The sequence below is a fragment of the Etheostoma spectabile genome, chromosome 17, assembly GCF_008692095.1.
Source record: "Etheostoma spectabile isolate EspeVRDwgs_2016 chromosome 17, UIUC_Espe_1.0, whole genome shotgun sequence".
In the NCBI taxonomy this organism is placed as follows: domain Eukaryota; kingdom Metazoa; phylum Chordata; class Actinopteri; order Perciformes; family Percidae; genus Etheostoma; species Etheostoma spectabile.
In genome coordinates, this window is record NC_045749.1 from 988,109 (window position 1) to 1,015,109 (window position 27,001).

Here is a 27,001-nt window from a genome sequence, read left to right on the forward strand (position 1 = left end):
TTTGGAATCAGCTGTTATATTGATGTTTTATATTCTTTTCTTCAATAATAACTTTTTTAACAGAGATAAAAAAAACAGCAACAGTATAATTAGACACCAGATGATTTACATTTGAAAAAGATTTGGCTGCAAAGGAAGAATGAAATAATTAAAATGTCAATTTAGTCGGTGTCTCCACAGTGTTGCCCGGCAGGGGAGAACGCTGTTGGAACCTGGGTTTTGAATTTGCTTTTCCAGTCCAGAAAAGCGTAAGTGAACAGTGATTTGGCAGTAACATGTTCAGCTGATATTCCAACAGTGCTAACCCCAGACTAACATTGTTTCTAGTGTGAAGTTTGAAGACGAGCTTTGCTAAAGCAACAAGTTGCTGTGTAAGTCCAGATTGTTGTAGGCAGCATTATTGTGCACTTGACACTAAAACAGGAACCTATTTTATATTTTAGTGTACACACATTTTGATGCTAAGCTTCCAGGTCTTTTACCAATGACGGCTGATTTTTTTTTCTATTCTTATTCAAGAAAGAGGACTTTTTACAACCTAAAAGCATGAAAGATCATTAAAACATATAGAGTATTCCTCTCAGACATCTGACTGGACCCAATCAAGCTGTTACAGCAGGAGATTCCAAACATTTGAATGGTAATGTTCCTCTTCTGTGTGTGTGCAGTTAATAAAAGTGACTTTACAATATTTGATGATGGTTTTAACACGATTGGTGAAGGGAAAAACGTTTTGCCATTACTCAAAACTTGCTGCGTAAAATATATATTTGGAAATGAAAAGAAACTGAAGGTACAAGCAAAAAAAGGAATACTGGACAGAATTGCTTTGTAAAATCTATTTAGTTTTTTTTTTTTTTTAAATCCTTAGTGCATTTGTAAAATTGTTTTCTTTTAACAAATTTGCATAATTAATAAATATTACAGAAGGAGATATGTTACATAAAAGTTAGTATCACAAGTAAACAGGCATGGAATTTACTGGAGGTCATGAGAAAAGATGTATCTTCACAGTTATAACTGAATTAATAGGCATATAATTACCATCAGTAGTATGTGTTTGATGATACTGACCTTGATGTTACATTGCAGCCCAGAATAAACATTACGTTTGGATGATCAGTTGCATAATATTATCCCACAGCGGGTCCTAATGTACTGGTAAAGCATTTCACTTATAGTGCATATACAGATCTGTTTAAGGCCCACATCTACAGATAACAGACCTGTTTCCATGACCGAGGACCTAAGCAGATATCAAAATGCAGAACTGCAAATGTTGGTGCAGGGAAAAACAAGAATTACAAGTATTTCATAAAGTATAAATCGCAACAGTTACATCCAATGATCTTCATTCTTCAACATCTCAACAGTAGTAGTCTTTAAAATTCCCAGAGGAGACTTTCTCCTCAAGCAAACCCTTGTCACACAACACCGCCCGCAACGGTCTTTTGCATTGATCTCGTTAGGTCCATGTTGTTCTTTCCAGCGTCTCTCCGGAGTCCGAGTGGGATTTTAAGTCAGGAGGACTTTATTTCAGCTCAGTTAATTTCAGCTCAATATCTTTCACAGAAGCTCAAAGCTCTGGTTTAATGGTGTAAAACAAGTGTTTTTTTCTTCTGTCAATATGCCAGACTGCATGACAGAAAAGTAAAGCCCTAGAGATGCAGTGCCGCACAGAAGTGGAAAAGTCTGCCAGTATTCATAGTTAATGTCTAACCAAAGCTGTGGTGGAAAAAACACATTTTCTCTGTCAATCTGCAGGTTTCCAATTCTTGTTTTCTCGGCCCATCAGGACCAACATATACACACAAGGGACGAGAAGAGCACGTTGAGGAAGAAGTTTTCTGTTTGATGTGGGGAAAAAGGGACCATGAGTGCCATTTTTCCCAGTTTTGGTGCCTGTTGATGAGATGGTGGATTTCCAAGCCACTATCAAAGACCATCCAAAGGACCCAATTTCGTAAAAAATGTTCTAAAGTCCATGAGAATATCTTCAGTGAAATTCCCTGGGGGCACGATGGCTATCTTGTTACCTCGTTGAGGGAATTCAGTTCATACACAGGTCCCTTGATGGAGCACGGTGTGTTTGCGGTGCTTCAGACCAAGGCCTCTTTCTTTGAAGTCCATTACCCGCTGTTGTGATGTGTCGACCAGAGCACTGGCTATAGCAATACCTAGAAACCCAGAGAGAAAGATGAGTGAAGAGAGAGATTTAACACATTGTTTCATATGTAATTTCAATTAAAGCACTGCAAAGCTTTTTCATTTTATTGTAGGTGGCCTTTGAGGTGAGGCCGTGGTTGACTATGGCCGATGACCACCTACTGCCCGTCATTTTGTCAAATACACAAACTGATTTCCTGTCTGACAACACTTTTTAAAGATCATTTTTGTTGGGCATTCTGCCTTTATTTTGATAGGACGGCTAGGGGAGAATGGGGAGAGAGAAGGGGAAGATGTACAAGAAATTGTCACAGGTTGGATTTGAACCTTGGACCTCTGCATCGAAGCATAAACATCTCAGATTATGTGCTCCTGCTCTGTTCACTGAGCCAACACGGCCACCATCTGTCAGTTTTTTGAAGTTCTTCTCTCCACTACAAAGGAAAAACGTGGAGTTCCACAAGGTTCTGTTGTGGGTCCCCTCTTGTTCTGTATGTACAAACTCTGAAGACACAACTGATTTTAAGAATTTGTTTTGCAATATTTAATAAGGGGATCTGCTTCATTGGACAAAACCAGCTATGATATGCATACATGTATAATACTTCATATGTATATAAATCATTGGAGATTTGAAAATATAAAGAGCACTGAATCTAAAAGCTAAATATGAAATATTATTAGAAATATTGTTAAAGGTATAATATATATAATGTCTGTTTTGGTTACAATTGCAAGATTATTTGTAGTCATATCTCATTTTTGTCACATTTCTTTCTTCTCATATTAAAAAGTTAAAAGAAATTGTTAATAAAATATATATAGTTGTAAGTTTGGAAAGTGACAATAAATTGTATTTTTAGACTTAGAGACTTCTCTTTATTAATCCTTTTGGGATGACTCCCGCAAGGAATTTGAAATTTACAGCAGCAGTTTTCAGCAAGAAGAATACAGTGTAGAGAGAAAAAGAAAAATACAGTATACAGATAACAATAAAAAAAAAATAATAACAATAAACCTTTGTCTATAAAAAGACATTTACCATAAATTATCAGTCAAGTGTCAAGTGAAGTATATTTTATGTATTCAGATAAAATGTGTTTTAAATTATAATTGAGCAATTTGAGGCCACAGAAAAGAAAAGACTAGAAGAAAGCAAAAAGGTTTAACTGAAACTGTATTTAAATGAAAGCGAATGATAACCACATGAAAAAACAGAATTGTTGTGGGGAAAACAAAGCTAAAAGCCTCGCCACATCGTCCTACCAGGAGCTCCCTCATCACAACGTCCAAAAACTGTTTTTATCAACATCTCTCAAAAAACAAAGGGGCCGACGCTGAAGTCACTGAAGCGTACCTCACACCATCCTTTTCTTCCTCTCACCATCCAGCAGGATGTCATAACTCTCAAAACAACTTCTGCATCTGATGCTTGAATTGCTCTCCCCAGCAGAGCTTACAGAGAGCAGGCTGGATGCACCAAGGCATCAGATGCCTCGCAGTATTGTTACCTTGGCAGTAGCTGCTGTTGTTAATGTGGATTTAGAGTCATGGCAGCTCTTGCGAGTGCAGCTAGTCCTGTCTTTCCCGCCCGACAAACGTGGGCTTGACAATGCATGGTCATTACGACAAGAGCTCAATCTGCTGGGATGCAAGAGCCAAATAAACAAAGCAGGCAAACAGTGGAGAGAATCTGCTGCGCTCTTGATATGATTTGGATGCAGGATGTTTCCAGCATTTCACACTCAAGTGATTCTTGGGAATCTGTTTTCAGTGGGTGGAAAGGGGAAAGCCGATTACACAGTTGCTCAGTGTGTGCCTGTGCGTGTACGTGACTCTGCAGGTTTATGTGTCTAACAGTGTAAATATTGTTGTGCATACACCTGTGTACATACATATTTTTGCAAAGTTTTGACACAGCAAGACCAAACAGACCGATTCAGCAGCCAACAGTTACAGGCTCTGTGATTTGCTAGCGACACCTGGTCTGTTGGAACTTGGTTCATTATGATTGTTTATTTCACCTTGGCACTTTGGTTTGTGTTGTCTGCCATACCCAATACTTTAATTTGAGTTTTTGTTGCAATGGTAAATCGTGGTTTAGTCCAAATGGCATGTTCGCAGGTCTTCTGTACATTTTAGGATAGGGCTGCACCATATTATTTTATTGTTATCGCATCAGCTGGCGCAATACACACATTGTGACAGGCTGTGACATACCACGAAAAACAGCTTTTTTGTGTAAGTTAAAAGAAAATATCAGAAGAATACTAATCTTTCTAATGTAACTCTCCGTCGGTTCTTATTGTTGCCTTTTACATTCAATACAATGTTTAATTTGAGCAATAAAAGTATGTTGGAAATGATTTCTATCATTTATTTTAATTCAACAAGCAAGGTGTTGTATTTTAGGAGAAAACTGAAAGCAGCAGAACTAAGTAAACTTTAATATCTGTTTATCTGGCGCAAGTAATATTATCGCCATTTCAACGTTATCGCCGATTTCCCTCATATAACTCAGCCCTATTGTAGGAGTAAACGCACCTCTATTCAAGTTTGTGACTTTGCCAATTTTACTTCCATGCCACTTCAATGCTGTGCCATTGAGCACAGCACGGCATGTTCTTAGTATTTTCTTTCCTAGAAAGTTGGTTTGGAACCCCTGGTCCCAGTAACTATAATGTCTAAAGCCCTGCTCCTGTCTCTTTAAGTCTTACTTCTTTAAGTCTAAAAAGATAAAGTTAGAGCAGACCTTTCTTACATGACAGTAAACTCATTATCTTTTCATTTTGGACTGTTTGTTGGACTAAACATGACATTTGAATGTGTCAATTCCAGCTTTAGGAAATTGTGATAGCATATTATATCTTATAACATCAACAACAATGGAGAAAATTAATCAACAAATTGTTTTATATTTAATATATTTGGTCATTGCAGTCCTGCAATTGGTGAAACAACGCTCTCATGTCTCCATTCTAAATCTGAAAGGTGCCTTGCCACACAAAACGTTTCTATTTGCATTTTATGAAATATGTCAGGTCCATATGTGTGTGTGTTATGTGGTGAATGTAAAAATGAACTGCTACCTGCTCTGTCAGCTCTAGCCACTGAAAAGAAATAATAATAATCATAATAAGAGGAGAAATCAAACCAATTACAACAGCTGGTCAGTCTGATGTCATGTTGCCTGAGCTCATTAATATTCATGAGCTCGCCCAGTTGCGTTGGGTGAAAGACGCTGATAGCCAGGCTCTCATTGGATCGCTGTTAGAGAGAGTCAAGAGTCAAGCTGCTTAGCTCGTTGAATCTGAATGAGAACTGGCACAAATGGAGCTGAGTCTTCCTGCAGGCTTTCTATACCACGCTAGAATGGCTTGAAACAAGGTAACCAAGGTAACCAAGTTACAGAGTCCATGGTAGAACTTCAGACATTACCACAAAGTAATGAAATACATTTGACATTTTTCAATGTGCATTGTAGAAAATGGATGGAACATAAGTTCAGCTGAAACTAGATTTGTTTAAAAAATAATGTCACTATGCAACATTTCACGCAGCACATCAGCTGATCCTTCATTTAATCAATTGGTGGATTTGATTTTTATTGTGTTATAAGACAATGAAAACATAAGATACTATTATGTGTTTGTCTTTGAATATACAGTACAGAATCCATAATCTTTTGAGGTAAATATTTGATGTGTGACATTGCTATTGTGTTATTTTCTTTATATATTTTCACAATATGTTATGTATTACAGACTACAAAACCGAAATGGTACAAAGTTAAATTAAGCTATTGAAACTAAACATGGCATAGACTAAAAACAAACGGTGTTACTTGTTTTCTTAGTGGTCAGAGAAAAAGATGTACTGATGTTTCGGATGTGTGATTAAAAAGCTTCAAACATCTTGTTAATCATGTGATGAAAACCCTCTCAGTTGGAAATGATTGACATTTCACATAAAGAAAAGAAAGTGGAAAAGACATGGAATGGATCAGGGAAAGGAAACAACATGTCAGACATTATTTAACAACAAGACAAATGCAACAGCAATGCCATCAGTTATTTCACATCAAAAAAATCACCTCCACAAGACGTCAAACTAGGAGTCCATCTGTCTGAATGCCAGCCAGCATGACTCCACACACACACACACACACACCGCTCTGCCAGCTATAAAACACCGGCTCTCATACCACAACCAGTTCTAATGAAAGAGAGAGCACAGAGACTGGGAAAGTGAAAGTAAAGAAAGATACTAATTCATTTCTAATGTGACATCCGAATGTTCTTCCATCAAAACAGCTTTCACTTTTGACAAATTGCCATCTTAATTGCGTTGATGTTTCCGGGTGAACACACACACACACACACACACACACACACACACACACACACACACACACACACACACACACACACACACACACACACACACACACACACACACACACACACACACACACACATCTCCATTTTCAAAATGAAATTGGTCAAAAGTAATCAAATTATGCTACAGGTGAGTGCAAGTGCTCATTTGCTGCCGTGGCGACCGGGCACGTTAATATGATTGTTTTGTCAGGTGAGTTGACACATCATTAGCACCCCCTTACACCCCCCCCCCTCCTCCTGATAGACTAATGGTGTCATTAGCAAGAGACAACAGTCCCCAGGAACACATACCGACACAGGTCTGATGTGCAAAACTGGGACTGCAGCAGGAAACGTGTGTTGGGAGGAGCCGGCTCGCTAACCCGGAGACGAACCCCCCAGCCAGGCCCCTCCACTCCCAAACATCAAAGCTTGGCTTCTGACTCTGTATTCGCCCTCAATGAAGGCACCAGGGATGGTAGCCTGCTTAGGATCCAGAATAATAGTAAACAGAAATTACCAGAGCAGCGTCTGTTCCGTGAAGCAAAGAAAAATCAAAGTCAGTCAAATAGTAACACATTGATATTCACATATTTATGATTTCATAGAGTTCAGGTTTTAAAAGGCCAACAAACATGACACATGACTGCTTTGATGTACGCATGTGAAATTCAGGTTTGATCCTGACTAACCAGGATGCCTTTCATTTATTTTACATGGCAGTGTTTGGGAGAGCCTTTCTTTGTGCTTGTTTGAATAATGCAAGGGAAAAATATCTCCAAATGGCCTGAAATTCATGTATAAATGTCTCTAAAATACACGGTATCTGAGCAAACAAGAGAACGAAAAGGCAGAAGGATGTCACCAAAAAGTTGAGGCAGATGCTATATACTGTAGTTTAGATAAAAAAAAGTTTAAAAGTTGTATGTATATATATATATATATATATATTTTCTTCAATCAAGTCGCATCTACATTACAGCGGTCCTCATCAGGGTCCTGACTTTGCCTTGCCTGTTTTTTTATTACCTGATCCAGTTTGTCATACAGAACATATGTTGTATAACTTCAGCGTACATGTTTAAAACTCATTTTAACAGCACCTTTAACAACAGCTTTGTTTTTAATGGCACATATCTCATTTTTGAAAATAAACAAAACAACTCCACAGCAAAAGGATGAACAGCAAAACAACAATCAAGGTAAGGACAGTGGCTGGATATGATCACAGCTTCATGCTCACATTATAAATACATGAGCTGCCTGAGAGTAAATACCAGTGAATATTTGACTAAAAGTCAACGAGCAGACGGATGAAGGAGTAGGGGTTGAAAGGAGAGTGCATCCCAGTGGGGTGCATGCTTTCAAACACAAGAGAGGATCAAAGTATCGCTGATCCATTCCGGGTCAATGGAGCTGAATTTCCAAGCGCTGCCTTCCGATTCCTGTCAAACAGCTGTCCAGTCGGACACCCAGAGGGAGACAGTGGGACAGAGAGAGGAGCATGTGGGAGGAGGTCACACAGAGAGAGGAAGAAAAGGACAGCGGTGCTACAGCAATGCTTCCAGGCCAGTAGTCACAGTTTGAGTCAGAAGTACTCATAAAACATAAAAGAGTGTCTCACACTGACAAGACACAGGGGGTTGATCAACTGTACACAGACACCAGTCTAATATAAATATCAGTCCCCCAAGAAAGATGTGATTATGTGATCGCATAATTCAATGCATAATCAGCCTAAGTCCGCATATTTATGCGGGGGCCGCATTTTTTCAAATACACTGCACTTTCGCCGCATAAATTGCAGATTTCCACGCAAAATAATGCGGGGCATGCATGATTTCATAATTGATTGATGATTTTCATCTCATAAAATTGGATAAAAATCCCACATATTCCATCTAATTTTTTAAGTAAACGTGACGCATAATCAAGGATTTTTTGCCCCCAACAATCCCGAAAACACTCTCCATTGGCTCCTGGTGTGTTGTAGAATCAATTTTAAGGTTTTAATCAGCGGGGGTTTTTTGCCTGTGGGGTGATCGTGCTTTTGCAGCTGCTGCCCTGAGACTTTTGAACAAGTTACTCCCTGACATTCAAACTTTTACATACGTAGTTCTTTTTAAATCTAAACTCAAAACTTATACATTTAGAATGGCTTTTACTAGCATAGTAGCACTGTAACATTTTTCCTTTTCTCCCTCCTGCCTTTTCTGATTTTACTTTTATTCTTTTCATTGTATGGTATGTTATGTTTAAGTCCTGGTCCTTGATGTAAATCACTCTGGATACCTGCTGGTTGCTGTAAAGCGCTATATAAATAATTAAATGATTGATTGATTGATTGATTGATGATGATTGATTTAACAATATCTCTGAACTTCTTTCCTCATTAACTGAGCAACTTATTAAGCAGCAAAGACATGGATGTTGTCTTCGTTCATTAAGCAATTTGATTAGAACAGAGCAAAATATGCCAGCAGTGATGATCCATTAAGCCAAGTGTTTCTCATATTAGATTTTTATTATATAGTAGTGTCCTCTATGTTTTTAATGAAAATGACCAAAGTCAATTTTCTGTCCAGGGCTTTTCCGACCCTTTAGGAAGAGGGCCAAAATGAGAATGATACAGCAAAAGGCTGAATATGCTTTGTCAGGACTGAAAGAGAGAGAGAGAGAGAGAGAGAGAGAGGGATAAAGGAGGGATGTAGAAAGAATATGAAAGCAACACAGAAAGCAACAAAGCCAAACCTGAAAAACAGAACACAGAAGCTATGTTTTGGAGAGGCATTTCCACGCAACGTTTTTTACGCACATGGTCACTGTGTGCACATCGAGGTGGAAACCCCCGCATTTCGAAAAAAGATTTTAAAAAAATGTTGTGGTACCTGCTTCTGCGTCCTCTTCTGTAGAGAGAACAGTCATGCTACAGGATACTTATGACTGCTACTGACCTCCCTGGTTTAAGATCAGACAGTTCACACTAAGGTAGATGCTGAACATTTCATATCAAGATGCCTACAAATGGCACAGCAATTGAATGGAATAATAAGGAAACTGAGAGACATATACAGATTGTGAAGGGATAGAACAGATAGAAGAAGTAAAGCTGTAAAGGAAAGGAAGAGATTCGGGGGGATTATATCTTCTTCTTACTTTTCAGTTGATGCAGAGGAAACCAGGAGTGGATTTATCAAACCATAACCACAAGGACTTATCTCAGATTCGGTGCAGCAATATGTAAATCTGGGATTTATGGGTGAGGGGGCGTCGACATGGACTCTCACCACTCTTACAACCGCACTTAATTAACAACTCTTTTAATCACTTTTCTCCTTCTTCATCTTCCTACCTGTTTCCACTACCAAGTATTTTTCAGAACTTAAGACCAATCTCTCAAATCGAACCTCTCAGCCTTTTAATACCTCTTTTATCTCACACGCTGCTCTTTCTATTTTTACTTACAAAGGCTTTCAACATCTTACAGTACCTGTATTTTCTTTCCTCTTTCCTCTCTTTTTACCTCCCTCTCTTTCTTTCTATCTCTCTCAGAGATTCCCGGCTCTATCTCTGCTGCTGAATTGGCAGATTAGCGCAGAAAAGAGGCGGCTGTGAATACTGCTGCGCCTCTCTATTGACCCACTATCTAAGCTTGAGCTCGAGAGAGAGAGAGAGAGAGAGAGAGAGAGAGAGAGAGAGAGAGAGAGGGAGAGAGAGAGGGAGGCTGAGAAGGAAATGTAACCCACTGTCTTTCTCTTTCTCTCCTTCTACTACAACTCCACTGCAGCAAATGAAGACTATGTGCAGCCCGGTAAATCCATTAACCACTGATGGAGTCCCATTTCATCTGAAACTTTACAGAAATAAAAACACTGCGGCCGTAGAAGGCACAGCTTAAAGAGGTAAAAGTGACAGGAGAAAGATGACATGAAACAAGCTATTGAGATGGAAGACTGGTGACTGGAGCCAAAAATAAGATCTCAATTCCCCCACTCTCCCCCCGCGCCTTTTTTCCCATTCTTTCCCTCTATTTCACCAGTCCTAGCTGTCAGTCTTTTTCTCCTGCTTGGTCCATCATGTCGGGCCGCTGTAACTTTGAATCAGTCAAACAGTCACTCAGCGGTCAAGCCGTTCCTCTCCTGCGCCAGTCGCTCTCGAAGGCAGACACCATGTGTGAGTCGTCCCCTGCAATTTGGCTGACGACAGCTGTCAGCCACTCTAACAGCAGCGAGTTGCCTCTACTCGCTGTCATTTCCTGGATTAATGGTTGGGTTATTGGGCCAGGAATCGTGCATGAATGATCGTTTTATCAGATGATTTGGTTTGGCAATAAACACAGCAATCTGGGTGTTATGCGAGTGTGTTTCCGTCTCTAGAAAAAGCCATACAAGAGCTCAGAGACCCCCTCTACTTCTGCAGCTTGTAATCTCATCACACAGACTAGTCTGGGGAGAGAGACAGAGCGAGCAGTGCAGAGTTTCATATCCAAAAACAAACATCTATGCTATTTCCAATGTTCCAAAACTGTAATGTGATAACAGTGTCCATGCATCAGAGAAAAGGTACTGTCTTGGAAGATAATGTAACTGTTGATTGGATGTCTTTTTATATCTGAAGTGTTGTTACAGGAGCACTGTGCCATGTGGCGCAATAGCCCAACTTACATTTGAAAGAATATTTTTGCTTTTATAAATGTCAAAAAGAAATTGAAAAAATAAGCCATTGTATCAATGCATGGACACACTTCTTTTTCATCCAAGAAAGAAGTGACTGGTGCGAGGGCATTTAAACAATGACATGTCAATTTCATGCCTTGATTTTGTGATGGTTAATCATGTTTATGCCATGACATTGCATATTTAATATCATCCATCCATCATCAGCCAAATAGCCAGGCCCTGGTCAAAGTTACCATTTTAATCCAGCTCCTTCTGGGGGATTCAAAGTTTATCCCAGGCCAGTTGGGATATGCAAATCCTCCAGCATGGTCTGCTTCTGCCCTGGGATCTGCTCCCATTTGGATGTACCTGCAAAACCTCTACAGAGAGGCATCCATGAGTCATCTTGCTCAAATGTCCTACAGCCTTGTCTGGCTCCTATCTACATGAGAAACCGGGGGTTCTCCCTCCTTCCTGATGTCTACCCTAACCTACCTAACCCCCCAGCCACCCTGCAACAGAAAGTCATTTAAGTCACTTGTATCTGCATTCTCTTTGTTTTGATCACTACCAAAAGCTCATGGACATAGGTGAGGGATGGAACATAGATTTATTGGTAAATTGTGAGCTTTCAGGCTCAGATCCCGCTTCAGTGTGACAGTCAGCAACTCCCACATTACTTCACCAATCTGCCAGTCGATCCTGCGCTCCATTTAACCTTCACTCTTCACTTTATGTTTCAAGGCTCCTGAGCTTGGCCCCAGTCAGTCAAACTGATGTTGCCTCTTGGACAACGCACAAATGTCTTTAAGACCAACTGTCCGTGTCGTGTAGCATCACATTTGTCGCTCTTGTCGGCCAATTTATGCCTTTGTGATGCACGTTGCTCGGCCGTGGCTGGGTAGCGTTGCATTACCGCCTACACATTTCCTGGTTCTCCTTCTACATAAACAACATGAAGTCAAGTTTTCCTGCTACAGATTTCCCACAGTGGTCAAAAAGCACAGGAGAGACACTTTCTTTCTCTCACTACTCTAGAGTCGGTACTCGCTCCGTAGCTAATCACACAAACACACACACGCCAGTGTTGCACCAAATTCTGTGACCTGTCAAATGATGTGACTCTAGGGGGCGCTGTTGTACTGGAGTGTATGACTGGACCGAGCTGTACTAACGAGGCACTTGTGCAAATAATGTAAGCTCATAGAGGACTAAAGACAAGAACGGGCTACTAAAGAACGACTTACAGAAATTCAAATGCAGTTCTATTTACTGAAATTCTAACTCACAGTAAACATAATATAGTCTAATACTACTACTATAATAATGATAATAATAATAATAGACTACTCAACACACAGTTCACTGTTACTTCCGTGTTACTTCAGCCAGACCGCTCATACCTCTGGCACATCAGTGCCGCCACCAAAGATGAATTAAAATGTGGCTAAGTACTGCAGTTTATGCACCGATCCGATACCACATAATGAAGACCTAAAGAAAATCTACATTAAAGTAGTTTATTTATGTTCTTTTTCCGTTATAACCGACTGTCAAACTGGATAATAAAAGAAAGTTCTGTAATGTTTATTGTTTGGGAGTTTAACCTGAGCCAGACCGACAACGGCGGTAGAAATCATATCACATCCATACAAGGATAGTAGTACACAGTTGTTAAAACATAACAAAATTCATGACATGCTGGTTTCGGATCAGTACTCGGTATCGGCCAATACGCAAGTTCAGGTATCAGAATCGATATCGGGAAGCAAAAAATGGTATGGGACCATCTTTATTTGAGAGGTAAGACAGTGGCTTCTTACGAAGCAAGGCAGCCTGTCAACACCTACAGACACACATCTCACTCCTGCTAGCGACAAATGGGCTTACATGGAAAACAATATGCCTGGGTGGTTTGATGCCAGTCGTCAACAAGGCAATTAGAGTTTAAAGAGTAATGGTATTAGCATCTTATTTGTAATCTCAACAATCATACCCCGAAATAACAAAGCAGGCCTGCTCTGTTGCATGATCCAAATTTTCTTCAAAATGAAAAGCCATTTTCAGCGTGTAGCTTGCTAGCTCGACGGTAACAAAGGGATTTTGAAAACAGCAACACAGAAGGCAGACATCGGACAGCGGATGTCAGTCTTTATCCTGGAAATGTACTTCCATTGATCCAGACTAATTGTAGTGTGGCCATTATGAAGGATCCAGTATCATTGTTTAAATTAAAGCACAAACTCATCACTGGAACATACCCAATGCCACACTCTGAAGCAAAAAGTTTTAGGAATGATACAGAAAGAGAGAAAGAACAAACAAGACAGAGTGAGGAAAATGGGTTGAAAAACTGGCAGCTCGAGAAATTGTAAGGCTGGTGCTGCAGCCTCTTCTGAAACCAACATGGGTGTCTTATCTTTTTCTCCCTCTTACATATAAAGGGTCAGTTATTGGCAAAACCTCAGGGGAGCAGAGCAAAGGAGGACAAGAAGAAAAACAAAGGGAAGAAAGAGAAGACAGTGCGAGGGAAGGCGTGCTAAAATAGGCTCGCTCATCGAGGATTCCTCTTGAAGTGTCTCCCACTGAGGGTGGGCGGAGCTAGCCTGCAGTGACTTTACGTTCATACATGCTAACATCAATGGAGGACTGCTGTCTGACCCTATGCAGAGTGTTCTCTGGGGAGCAGGGGTGGGAGGATGGAGGAAGAAGGGGGGGCAGAGACTGGGGATGGATGATGGGTGGGCGAGGTTTATTGGCTCTTTGGTGTTTTTGAAGTTGTATCATGTGTGGTTAATGTGCGTGTTTGCATGTTCGTCATTGCTTGCGTTTGTATCTGTGATCATGGCTCTCTGATCACTACACAAACAGGCAAGAAGACTTAAATCATCCACTCAAGCCTTCAAACCCTGGTAACAGTGACAGCTATGTCATTTATTTGATGGGAAAAACAACAGAGGAGCCTGGACTTCCCCCCAGAGGGCAGCCTGACAAGAACTGACAAGTCTCCCATTGGCCCTAATTTCCTGAAAATTAGTCTGCTGTTGCTGTGACGATATAATGTTCAAAACATCGGGTAGTAGGAGGTGGTAAAGGGAAAACCACCAGTGCTTTCACTTTGATACATGTCCACTGTCTTTACACACTTTTAATGTCCTAAAACTGGTTTTATCTGCAGTTTTTTAATCTCAATTTGCACTGCTGGACTTTTGCCAATGGTCGTGATGTCTCTTTCCGTTTATGTTGGGATTTCTGCCAGAACCAGTTGGGTTCATCCTGTTAGTTTCTTAAAGGCTCAGATTTGAGCCGGATTCGGGCTTTTATGCTTTTCAAAGGTTTAAGACCCTCAGGTATTGTTATTTGTGTGTTACGCCTACAATTTTCGGCCTGTTTCTTGGTGTATGTCACATTAAAGCTCCCATTTTATGCTCATTTTCAGGTTCATAATTGTGTTTAGAGGTTGTGCCAGAATGGGTTTATGTGGTATCATTTTCAGAAATCACCATATATTTGTTGCACATAGCACATTGCTGCAGCTCCTCTTTTCACCCTGTGGGTTGAGCTCTCTGTTTTAGCTACAGAGTGAGGCATCGCACATCTGTACCATCTTTGTTGGGACTCGCACATGTGCAGGGCTTAGGTCTATACTAGCTAGTCGGTGGCAGAGTATGAGCGCGTGCAACGCTAGCAGCTAAGCGAGCAGCTATGCAAATGTTTTGGTTGATGACGTAGACGGCCCTGCCGATTTTGACCAGCTCACCCGGAGACTGAAGGGAGAGGACATTCAGAAACCGTATATCAAAACAGCATGGTGTACAAAATTGGAAAAGATTCCAAGTTTGGATGTGTGTGGAAGCACCAGAGACACTAAATAACACCCCAAATCCCTGAAAAAGTGATTTTTTCATAATTTGAGCACTTTAAACCATCTGACAAAGTCTAAAATCAACAAATGCAGACCCCGATTGGCTTCTAACAACACTTCATGCCCAAGTTCTTCACTATTCACATCTCCACTTTCTGACCTTTTTACAAGTGCATGCGGCCGAGAGTCAACAGTTGCAAAGCAACCGCAAAGTAATCGCCAAATACAAATTTAAACTCAGACTCTTGTAATCTAGTTCGACGTTGGCACTTTCAGCCATTTGCTGGTCTTCCAGTTGCCGCTAATGCACTTGCTACCATTAACCTCGAGGCTATTTTTTTTAATCATCATAATTACCTCTTGGTGGAGCAAACTTTTATTTTCTGTCTCTTTCTCTCACACACTGACACTTCTCATTCCCTCATTTGTATTTACCCTTGAAAAAGAGATTCTTAATCTCAATGGGTTTCTCCTTGTTAAATAAATTAGACTACAATACAGTGAGTGCTGATACAATTTTACTGGCTTCAAATAAAGCTCCTTCTAGCTTGAGAAAAAAATACTTTCTTGCAAAGTGCGTCATTTTCTGTCAGCTCGGCTCGTTTCCTCTGCCAGGTACTCGCTGTGTCGATGGCTTTGCTTCCTGCCTGGAGCAACAGAGGCTTTTCACACCTGCTCCAGTTACATACAGTACACATTCTAAAGAGCAAAACTACCAACATAAAAACTGGAGGACAGTCTCCCAAAAAAGCTGCAGGGGAGATGGAAAATATAAAGAGAGAAAGGTCTTGGAGACTGACCGGGAAGATGAGCTGCAGGGAGAGACGATTGGCCTCACGCTGGCGGTGCATAGCGCTCCGGGCCTCGGTCAGGTCTGTGAGGAAGTGCTGCTGTTTTTCAGTGATTTCTACAGCCAAGTGGTGGTCGGCTGGAACGACTGGGGGATATCGCATGACGTCCGTCTATACTGTAGCAGCAACATGAGCTCAGACCGTGGAAAGTCAGGATGTCTCATTTAGGGGAACAATTGATCCAACAGCAAGTGTTGGATGGAAACCAGGCAGGTCTAACCGCATCAGACCTTCTTTAAAAGGTGCCATATGTCAAGAGTGTATCTGAAGAATTCATTCATTTTTTTCTATTTCTTGTAATTCTTTCTGTATATTTTTTGTATAGTTGTTTTTTCTGATGTGTGTACATTTTTGAGTTGCTGTAGCACAGGAATGTCCCCAGTGTGGGATTGTAAAAGTCTATCTTATCTTATACCATGAGCAGATAACATGGACCAAAGCACTGCATTTGTCAGGCATTAAACTGGTACTCACAGATTAAAAGAGCAATGTCTTTGGTGAGCCCTGACTTAAGATACGACTTAGAGGGATTGATGATGTAACCTTTGGCCTTTAAAGCATCCTTTTACAATATTATGCTGCCTGCTGTGTGGCTGCACACTGTTCTAATGATGAGAGCAGCAGGAAACATTAAGTCATTTTTGAGGACTCCTCTGATGCCATCACATTTTGCTTTGTTTTCTCTACTTTAGCTTGGCGTGGATGGATGGGTCAAACACAGGACTTCCACCCAGGAGAGGGGGGTTTGTGTCCAGCGTGTGTCCTTAACCGGGCCGTTATTTCCGCGTGTAAAGGAAGCCGATTTTATCTTTAACCGATCCACTATTCCTGCAGGTCACAGAACCGTAAATCCACCCACGACATTTCCCTTAACCCACCCATCCCGTTACCACAAGTCGCGGAACTGTAACCCCACCCACGAGCTTTTCCTTAACCTAACAGCGTCAAAAGGGACGCCAATAGTCCCAACGTTATATGATACTAAAGGAAACCTTTACCGTCAATAACCACGACAAAGGCACCTGACCAAGCGTCCATATTCTATGCGATGGGAATGAGAATGTGTTGGCGAGACACACTTGAAGCACCGCTCGCTACATCTGGAGTCTTTTTAGACATAGTTGGCAACTTGTAAAGGGATCACAAACAGCGTGGGCTGTGTTTTTGCACTACAATGACAAGGAGGATTTCATTGATCGGAGACAGCTGACAGTTCACAACAACAGCGACAATCAAATGAAAATGTAGAAATCCCCAGTAGGAGCGTTGATGTCTGTTAAGCCCAATCACAAAAAGGAACATTAGCTGACAGTTGGACATAAATACTGTCTGCTAGTGGCAAATACTGCAGCTGGTCATCATGCACCTGCAACACAAAGCATGAACGGGGCAGGACCCCCCCCCCCCCAAGGAAAAGCATGATATTCTGCACCACCTTACTGGACAATATATGCCAAGCATACAAGAACTGTTGACATGACAATATCCAATCTGAAGGAAATCCCTTCTCAACAAATCATACACAATACTGCAGAAGTAGAGGAAATGGCACCAAATAAGTTCGAAACTATGCTGATGAAAAGAAGGGCATTTACACAGAAGTCTCAGATATTTTTAACCAATAAGCCAATGTCCATTAGTTTTTTAGATTAAATTAGCATCACTGTGTAACCTGTGCATTCATTATTCCCCAAAATTGTCAGAATCTGCTGGAAAAAAGAAAGATGAACAAAAAGAAGAGATGCAATACCAGATTCTATACATTGTCTTTGTGTATTTGTGTGAATCATACCAGACTGTCCTGGCGGAGGTATTCCAGATGGGACTCTGGGCAGATACAGCAGCACCGTCAGAACACCTGCTCTGCTCCCCCAACATGGCTGGCTCCGATGGCTACTTGAACTTTGGCACCCCCCCGCGCCGCGCTGCGACAGCGCCACGACGCACCCACACCCACCCACACACACACACACACACACACACGGGATAAACACATTAGACAGAACATAAGTAAAAAGATACAAAATTGAATTAAACATCATGAGAAAGAAAATGAGATATTCTATGCCAGTTTTTGGACCACAGAATGATTATAAAGATTTTTTTACCCTTTCAGACACAACAGTCACAACAGATGCGGACACCGCTAGCATCAGTGTGTGTGTGTACGTGAGTTTTATACTCTATGTGTGTATTGGAAGGTGCACCATGATGCTATTAAGCTAACAGAGCAGCTAGCCGGTCTGTCTGAACGATGTAACACCCGCCCAGGGCTCCTGCTGCCACCTCCCCCATGATTGAAGCTCCCAGCTGGGGGAAGCAGGCTGGCGGGCAGCCCATGGAACTCCACCTGCTGTGCAGCTAACATAGACAGGTAGGAGATCATCTGTCTCTCTAGTTAAGTGCCCAAATACACATTTAGATATAAGCCATCCATTCTAATCATGCAGGTTTTTATATCCATTATTATATCCAAACCAAATAAGACACTTAGATCGATTAGATAACGATTGTACTGAGCCAAAAGTTACGTTCTTGCAAAGGGATTAAAATCCAACACACTTTAAACAGGTTTATATTGTGCTAAGGGCAGCATGGGATAATGAAGTTCATATGAAATAAGGTAAAAATTGGACAGTATGGAACTTCCAAAAATTTGCACAATAACACGCCAACCCTAAATTACAAATTAAATGAAAAGAACCACTCCTATAGTATAATAAGCATCCTGCACAGGGCCTGTGGATCTGACTGTATATACTGTGTCTTACTGTCTGTCTATTGATACTGAGTGGCTGGGATAGGGTTTCCTTACATTTGGATACACAACAAGGAGGTTTTACCCTTCTGCCACTCTGTCCCGCACAGGTCACAGAGACAGACCTTGTTTATTACTGTGGTCTGTGGGGAAGTGAGGCCACACACACACACACACCACACACACACACCACACACACACACACACACACACACACACACACACACACACACACACACACACAACCACAGCCTCTGTAACTAGAACTTCCTATTAGCAAGCACTCAATCTTCCCCTGATTGAGATAATACTAAACAATGAGTCTGATTATGTTTTTTTTGGTGAGAGAATAAGCAGGGCTGCACAATTAATCAAATTGTAATCACAATCACAATTTTGTCTTCCCACGATCAAATTTGCGTAATCGAACGCTGAGTTTTTTTGCAAAGCCAATCTACCTCAGAGCGGCGACACGTAAACACCGGTCCACACTTCTGACATTTGTCCACAGTTTTAATTGTTATTAACACAGCTGTATATTGTTAAGCATGACAGGTAAACCTTTATTTGTACCAGTGTTTCCGCCGGGAACTCTGCTGTTGGGGAGGTCACGTCAGAAAAACACAGAAGTTATTGAATGCAACTAACTTCAGTTTGTAGAGTAACAGTGTGTGAGACGGAGCTGCTGGACCCATTCATAATGAGTCAGCCTTCTCTCAGTGAGTACGTCCATTGCACTCCCCCTCTCTCTCTAGCTCTTTTAATCAGTTATTGATGAAAACAAGTGAAGGAGCTTTCACAGAGATACATCTTTTTTTTAAATATATCCCAGACTATTCATTTTAGACCATTTTCATTTACATGTGTTGCAGCTGTATGTCTATACAACATACAACTTCAACATAAGAGGAATGTAGCACAATATGGATGTGAAAGCAGTTACAAATAGCCTATGTGACTATAAAAATAATTTTGGTTAAAATCATAGATAATTGTGATAATTAATCGTGATCTCAATATGGATCAAAATAATCGTGATTATCATTTTGGCCATAATCGTGCAGCCCTACATGGTAGGCTACGTAAAAAAAAGCTCTCCACACATTGGTTCTTTCCTCCTTGCTTTGTTTTACACATAAGTGTTAACCATCTCCCTGACGGTTTTTTCCCTTTTTCTTTATTATTATCTTTATTATTATTTCCCCTCTTCATGACTCGTGCTCTTGACTCTGAGTGATGAGCAAATCGGTCAGTTCACATGACAACTGGAAGCCTACAAATGACAGTCGTACTTAGGGAATTTCTTTTTGACAGGACAAATCACACAAGCAGTGTCCCTGCTGCTACTGTTCCCAGATGTCACCAGGGCATACCCACACACACACAATGCCCAAATAAAAATGTTATTTCTACTAGATTGCCATTGGGTTATTTTCTAATTATTTTTTGTTGTTTTTAAACACACGGAAGAATATTGAACACACATGTTTGTAAACTACTGTATAAACACAGAAGTGAAATGTTGTGGATGTAATGGGCAGCTCACAGCACATCACACATGGCTGTCCAAAAATGAATTACTGGGGGGCCTTAAATTCTACATAATCAAAGAATGTTCTGTGGGACTGAACCCAACTGTCCAACTTTTTAAAACTGGATGAAAAAAAAATGTAATACAGCAGTATGTTAAGCACCCAGCAGGCATGTACACACAGCAATTAGAGGACATGTCAACACAGTAGGCTGCTGTCAAAGTACTTATGAACTTAACACAACAGCAGCACTTGGACCACCTTGGTACAAACAGAGAGAGGACACACACACACACACACACACACACACACACACACACACTCATTTTCAGGTTCATCCAATTGGTTCCTGAGGTTGTGCCAGAATGGAGATTTTATGTGGGATCATTTTCTCACGAGAGGCACCGGGTAGTATATACTTCGGTGTGGACACACGTAGCCAGCTCTGCTGGCTGCAGCTCCTCTTTCACTCGCTTGGGTTTGAGCTCTCTGTTCTTAGCTACAGCAGTGAAGGCCCGCCGAATCTGTACCATCATTTTTTACTGCCACAAGACCCTACGGGGGGGCCGGGGGGGTCCCCGCCTCCAAACCGAGGGCGGCCCAAACAGCTCTCTTCTCCCTCTCGCGCCACACTGACAAAAAAAAAAAATAGTTCAAAATGCATATAAGTAAAATCATCAAATAAAAAATAAACTAGCTAGGTCGTGCAGGAGATATTATGAGCGCGTGCAACGCTAGCACTACGAGCACTATGCAAATGTTTGTTTGATGACGTAGACGGCCCTGCCGATTTGCCCAGCTCACCCGGAGAACTGAAGGGGTAGTCACGGACATTCAGAACCTGTCTAATCAACACGCATGGTTGCACAAATTGGAAAAGATTCCAAGTTGGAGGTTGTTGAAGCACCAAGACCATAAAGCACCCACCAACTCCCTGAAAGTGATTTTTTTCATAATTTGAGCACTTTAAACCATCTGACAAGGTCTAAAATCACAAATGCAGACCCCGTATTGGCTTCTAACAACACTTCATCGCCCAAGTTCTTCACCATTCACATCTCCACTTTCTTGCCCTTTTTACAAGTGCATGCGGCCGGAGTCACCAGTTGCAAAGCAACCGCAAAGTATCGCAAATACAAATTTAAACTCAGACTCTTGTAATTCTATTCGACGTTGGTGCACTTTCAGCCATTTGCTGGCTTCCAGTGCCGCTAAATGTGCACTGCTACCATTAACCGTCGGCTATTTTTTTAATCATCATAATTACCTCTTGGTGGAGCAAACTTTTATTTTTCTGTCTCTTCCTCTACACACACTGACCCTTCTCATTCCCTCATTTGTATTTACCTTGAAAAAGAGATTCTTAATCTCAATGGGTTTCTCTCCTTGTTAAATAAATTAGACTACATAACAGTGAGGTCTGATACATTTTACTGGCTTCAAATAAAGCTCCTTCTAGCTTGAGAAAAATATCTTTCTTGCAAAGTGCGTCATTTTCTGGTCAGCTCGGCGTCGTTTCCTCCTCTGCCAGGTACTCGCTGTGTCGATGGCTTTGCTTCCTGCCTGGAGCAACAGAGGCTTTCACACCTGCTCCAGTTACATACGAAACACATTCTAAAGAGCAAAACTACAAACTAAAAACTGGAGGACAGTCTCCCAAAAAGCTGCGGGAGTGGAGAAATATAAAGAAGAAGGTCTTGGAGACTGACCGGAAAGATGAGCTCGCAGGAGAGACGATTGGCCTCACGCTGGCGGTGCATAGCGCTCCGGGCCTCGGTGGTCTGTAGGAATTCTGCTGTTTTCAGTGATTTCTACAGCCAAGTGGTGGTCGCTGGAACACGGGGGATATCGCGACGTCGTCCGTCTATACTGTACAGCAACATGAGCTCAGACCGTGGAAAGTCAGGATGTCTCATTTAGGGGAAACAATTGATCCAACAGCAAGTGTTGGATGGAAACCAGCAGTCTAACCGCATCAGACCTTCTTTAAAAGGTGCCTAATGTCAGAGTGTATCTGAAGAATTCATCATTTTTTTCTATTTCTTGTAATTCTTTCTGTATATTTGTATAGTTGTTTTTTTTTTCTGATGGGTGTACATTTTTGAGTTGTGTAGCACAGGAATGTCCCCAGTGTGGATTGTAAAAGTCTATCTTATCTTATACCATAGAGCAGATAACATGGACCAAGCCTGCACAAATTTGTCAGGCATTAAACTGTACTCACAAGATTAAAGAGCAATGTCTTTGGTGAGCCCTGACTTAAATACGACTTGAGGGATTATGATGTAACCCTTTGGCCTTTAAAGCATCCTTTACAATATTATGCTGCCTGCTGTGTGGCTGCACACTGTTCTAATGATGAGAGCAGCAGGAAACATTAAGTCATTTTTGAGGACTCCTCGATGCCATCACATTTTGCTTGTTTTCTCTACTTTAGCTTGGCGTGGATGGATGGGTCAAACCAGGACTTCCACCCAGGAGAGGGGGTTTTTGGTCCAGCGTGTTGTCCTTAACCGCCTTATTTCCGCGTGTAAAGGAAGCCGATTTTATCTTTAACCGATCCACTATTCCTGCAGTCACAGCCCGTAAATCCACCCCGACTCCCCTTAACCCCCCCATCCCGTATACCACAATCCGCGAACTGTACCCCACCCCACGGCTTTTCCTTAACCTAACACGTCAAAGGGACCCAATATCCCAACGTTATATGATACTAAAGGAAACCTTACCGTCATAACCACGACAAAGGCACCTGACCAAGCGTCCATATTCTATGCGATGGGATATGGAATGTGTTGGCGAGACACACTTGAAGCACCGCTCGCTACATCTGGAGTCTTTTTAGACATAGTTGGCAACTTGTAAAGGGATCACAACAGCGTGGGCTGTGTGTTTTGCACTACAATGACAAGGAGATTTCATTGATCGGAGACAGCTGACAGTTCACAACAACACGACAATCAATGAAAATGTAGAAATCCCCGTAGGAGCGTTGATGTCTGTTAAGCCCAATCACAAAAAGGAACATTAGAGCTGACAGTTGGACATAAATCTGTCTGCTAGGGGCAAATACTGCGCTGGTCATCATCACCTGCAACACAAAGCATGAACGGGCAGACCCCCCCCCCCCAAGGAAAAGCATGAATTCTGCACCACCTTACTGGACAATAATGCCAAGCATACAGAAACTGTTGACATGACAATATCCAATCTAGGGAAATCCCTTCTCAACAAATCATCACAATACTGCAGAAGTAGGAAGAATGGCACCAAATAAGTTCGAAACTATGCTGATGAAAAGAAGGGCATTACACAGAAGTCTCAGATATTTTTAAACCAATAAGCCAATGTCCATTAGTTTTTTAGATTAAATTAGCATCACTGTGTAACCTTGCATTCATTATTCCCCAAAATTGTCAAATCGCTGGAAAAAGAAAGATGACACAAAGAAGAGATGCAATACCAGATTCTATACATTGTCTTTGTGTATTTTTGTGAATCATACCAGCCTGTCCTGGCGGAGGTATTCCAGATGGGACTCTGGGCAGATACAGCAGCACCGTCAGAACACCTGCTCTGCTCCCCCAACATGGCTCCATGCTATGGCTTTGGCACCGCCTGGCCACGCGCACACGCACACACACACACACACAACACACACACACACACACACACACCCACGGGATAAACACATTAGACAGAACAAGTAAAAGATACAAAATTGAATTAAACATCATGAGAAAGAAATGAGATATTCTATGCAGTTTTTGGACCACAGAATGATTATAAAGATTTTTTTACCCTTTCAGACACAACAGTCACAACAATGCGGACACCGCTAGCACATGTGGTGTGACGTGAGTTTTATACTCTATGTGTGTATTGGAAGGTGCACCATGATGCTATTAAGCTAACAGAGCAGCTAGCCGTCTGTCTGAACGATGTAACACACCCGCCCAGGCTCCTGCTGCCACCTCCCCCATGATTGAAGCTCCCACGGGGGAAGCGGCTGGCGGGCAGCCCATGGAACTCACCTGCTGTGCGCTAACATAGACAGGTAGGGAGATCATCTGTCTCTCTAGTTAAGTGCCCAATACACATTTAGATATAAGCCATCCATTCTAATCATGCAGGTTTTTATATCCTTATTATCCAACCAATAAGACACTTAGATCGATTAGATAACGATGTGTACTGAGCCAAGTTACGTTCTTGCAAAGGGATTAAATCCAACACACTTTAAACGGTTAATTGTGCTAAGGGCAGCATGGGATAATGAAGTTCATATGAATAAGGTAAAAATTGGACAGTATGGAACTTCCAAAAATTTGCACAATACACCGCCAACCCTAAATTACAAATTAAATGAAAGAACCACTCCTATATGTATATAAGCATCCTGCACAGGGCCTGTGGATCTGACTGTATATACTGTGTCTTCCGTCTGTCTATTGATACTGAGTGGCTGGGATAGGGTTTCCTTACTTTGGATACACAACAGAGGTTTTACCCTTCTGCCACTCTGTCCCGCACAGGTCACAGAGACAGACCTTGTTTTACTGTGGTCTGTGGGAAGTGAGCCACACACACACAACACACCACACACACACACACACACACACACACACACACACACACACCCACACCCACACACACACACACACACACCAGCCTCTGTACTAGAACTTCCTATTACAAGCACTCAATCTTCCCCTGATTGGATAATACTAACAATGAGTCTGATTATGTTTTTTTGGTGAGAGAAATAGCAGGGCTGCCCAATTAATCAATTGTAATCACAATCACAATTTGTCTTCCCACGATCAAATTTGCGTAATCGAACGCGTGTTTTTTTGCAAAGCCAATCTACCTCAGAGCGGCGACACGTAAACACCCGGTCCACACTTCTGACATTTGTCCACAGTTTTAATTGTTATTAACACAGCTGTATATTGTTAAGCATGACAGGTAACCTTTATTTGTACCAGTGTTTCCGCCGGGAACTCTGCTGTTGGGGAGGTCCGTCAGAAAACACAGAAGTTATTGATGCAACTAACTTCAGTTTGTAGAGTAACAGTGTGTGAGACGGAGCTGCTGGACCCATTCATAATGAGTCAGCCTTCTCTCAGTGAGTAGTCCATTGCACTCCCCCTCTCTCTCTAGCTCTTTTAATCAGTTATTGATGAAAACAAGTGAAGGAGCTTTCACAGAGATACCTTTTTTTTTTAATATATCCCAGACATTCTTTTAGACCATTTTCATTTACATGTGTTGCAGCTGTTGTATGTACAACATACACTTCACTAAGAGAATGTACACATATGTGATGAAAGCATTACAAATACCTATGTGCCTATAAATAATTTTGGTTAAAATCATAGAAATTGTGATAATTAATCGTGATCTCAATATGGATCAAAATAATCGTGATTACATTTTGCCATATCGTGCAGCCCACATGGTAGGCTCGTAAAAAAAGCTCTCCACACATTGGTTCTTTCCCCTTGCTTTGTTTTACACATAAGTGTTAACCATCCTCCTGACGGTTTTTTTTTTCCCTTTTTCTTTATTATTATCTTTATTATTATTTCCCTCTTCATGACTCGTGCTCTGACTCTGAGTGATGAGGCAAATCGGTCATTCACATGACAACTGGAAGCCTACAATGACAGTCGTACTTAGGGAATTTCTTTTTGACAACAAATCACACAGCAGTGTCCCTGCTGCTAACTGTTCCCAGATGTCACCAGGGCATACCCACACACACACAATGCCCAATAAAATGTTATTTCTACTAGATTGCATGTGTTATGTTTCTCAATATTTTTTGTTGTTTTTTAAACACACGGAAGATATTGACACACTGTTTGTAAACTACTGTATAAACACAGAAGTGAAATGTTGTGGATGTATGGCAGCTCACACACATCACATGGCTGTCCAAAAATGAATTCTGGGGGGCCTTAAATTCTACATAATCAAAATGTTTCTGGAACTGAACCCAACTGTCCAACTTTTAAAACTGATGAAAAAAAAATGTAATACAGCAGTATGTTAAGCACCCAGCAGGCATGTACCACCAGCAATTGAGAGCCTGTCAACACAGTGGGCTGCTGTCAAATTACTTATGACCTTAACAAAACAGCGCACTTGGACCACCTTGGTACAAACAGAGAGAGGACACACACACACACCACACACACACACACACACGACCACGCACGCACGCACGCACGCACACACCACACACGCACCACACACACACACACACACACGTAACATCCCCTCTGGTGCTAGGTTTAAGTGCTGGAGGCTTACAGCTTAATTAGAGGCAAGAGAAAAGGCTCCCCTGTTGTTGTGGTGTTTTCAAGACGTCAGGGAATGATAAATTCCTACTAACCATACACACACACACACACCCAAACACCACACACACACACACACACACACACACACACACAACCACAACACCCACGCCTCTGTAACTAGAACTTCCTCATTAGCCAGCACTCTTTCTCCTGTTGAGATAATACACAGACAAAACAAAAGTCATTGTTCTGTTAGGTTATTGTTTTCGTTGATAGAATAGAGAGAATAACTGGGGTTGGATGATTATGGTGCAAAATTAATAACAGTGGTTTTGATGGCACTAAAATCACAGCGTTTTTCCCTGTTATTGTAAAACACACATTTTGATTGTGACGTGCATAAATAACCAGGAGAGTTGGAATTGGGGACGACAACTGAATATATCCTCATCCGCAAAAATACTACGTGGATGGAGGGGGGTGG

General features: G+C 41.4%; 1 protein-coding gene across 1 annotated transcript in view; it reads right to left on the reverse strand.

Moving 5' to 3' along the window:
* Positions 1–229: 229 nt before the first annotated feature.
* atrnl1a (attractin-like 1a) overlaps positions 230–27,001 on the reverse strand; it is a 287,103-nt gene continuing 260,331 nt past the window's right edge. Inside the window, 3 exon segments of the mRNA XM_032542162.1 lie at positions 230–2,177; positions 23,715–23,812; positions 23,814–23,827. Coding sequence (XP_032398053.1) covers positions 2,056–2,177; positions 23,715–23,812; positions 23,814–23,827 — 234 coding nt within the window. The 3' untranslated portion in view covers positions 230–2,055.